This window comes from Volvox carteri (assembly GCF_000143455.1).
Source record: "Volvox carteri f. nagariensis unplaced genomic scaffold VOLCAscaffold_69, whole genome shotgun sequence".
NCBI lineage: Eukaryota > Viridiplantae > Chlorophyta > Chlorophyceae > Chlamydomonadales > Volvocaceae > Volvox > Volvox carteri.
Window position 1 is genome coordinate 651,572 of NW_003307612.1, and position 999 is coordinate 652,570.

General features: G+C 58.8%; 1 protein-coding gene across 1 annotated transcript in view; it reads right to left on the reverse strand.

Annotated features, from left to right (window-relative positions):
* Positions 1-845, reverse strand: part of VOLCADRAFT_98244 (uncharacterized protein) — a gene marked incomplete at both ends in the record, with an annotated part of 5,695 nt that extends 4,850 nt beyond the window's left edge. The window contains one exon of the mRNA XM_002957127.1: positions 355-845. Within this exon, the coding sequence (XP_002957173.1) occupies positions 355-845 (491 nt within the window). The remainder of the gene's footprint in view (positions 1-354) is intronic.
* Between the last annotated feature and the right edge of the window lie 154 nt (positions 846-999).

A 999-nucleotide genomic window follows, 5' to 3' on the forward strand; every position in this document is an offset into this window, starting at 1 on the left:
GTTGGCCTGCGGCCGGCAGCAGCAGCAGATTGTGCAGGGTGCACAAGGGGCGAGTTGCAACTGGGGATGGCGGTGGCAGTGGTTGCTGCTGCTGTTGCTGCTGCTGCTGCTGCTGCTGCTGCTGCATTGGTGATGGTGGCAGCGGTGGTGGCGGCAGCGGTGGCAGTGGCAGCGGTGGCAGTGTTGGCAGCAGTGGTGGCAGTGGCGGCAGTGGTGGCAGGAGCTGTAGCAGTGGCAGCGGTGGCAGTGGCAGCGGTGGCGGCAGCAGTGGAGGCGGTGGCAGTGGGCTGGGCCGCATTCATAGTCGGTGTGTCCTCTGCCTCCAGCTGATGTGTGGCCATCATGGCCCCACACCGCTTCCCTGGGGGCTGCAGCCGCTCGAATGCAGTGGCCTTGGCCAGTTGTACAGGTGTCATTTCTGGACTTGTGGCACTCAATGGCGGCCGCTTCAGTTTAAGCTCCTTGATTGCAGAAGCCACTGGAGCAAGCTCTGCACTCCGGTGCAAAGCTTTGGCCATGGCTGTGCAGCTTGCCAGCTTCACTGAAGGTGTTGAGCTGTGTATGGCTTTGATGGCCTTCAGCCTGCAAAGGAGCATGCTGTCGTTGGTTGTATATTGCTTTAGATGTGGGCGCTCTTTCAACCACCCATGGACAACCCTCTTCAGAAGGGGGGTGGCCTGCTTCTGCACCTCCTCTGCCACCTGGTTGACCACCATCAAGTTCTGGCCGCCACCAGCCTTCCGGACCTCTGCCTCATTGGACACCAGGATGAACCTCAAGCTACCCATGCCCTCTATGAACACGGTTGTGTCCCACACTGCCCAACGCTGCATGTAGAAAATCATGGGCAACAAGGTTCGACAGTAGTTTTCAGCATGTGGTGCTATTGCTAGGTGCAGGTGCTCTTATAGGGGCAGAGGCGGATTATCTGTGTTATTGCTTGGGGGATACAAAGCAGCTGTGTGTGGTGACCATGTGGCCAGCACAGGATGCAGTATA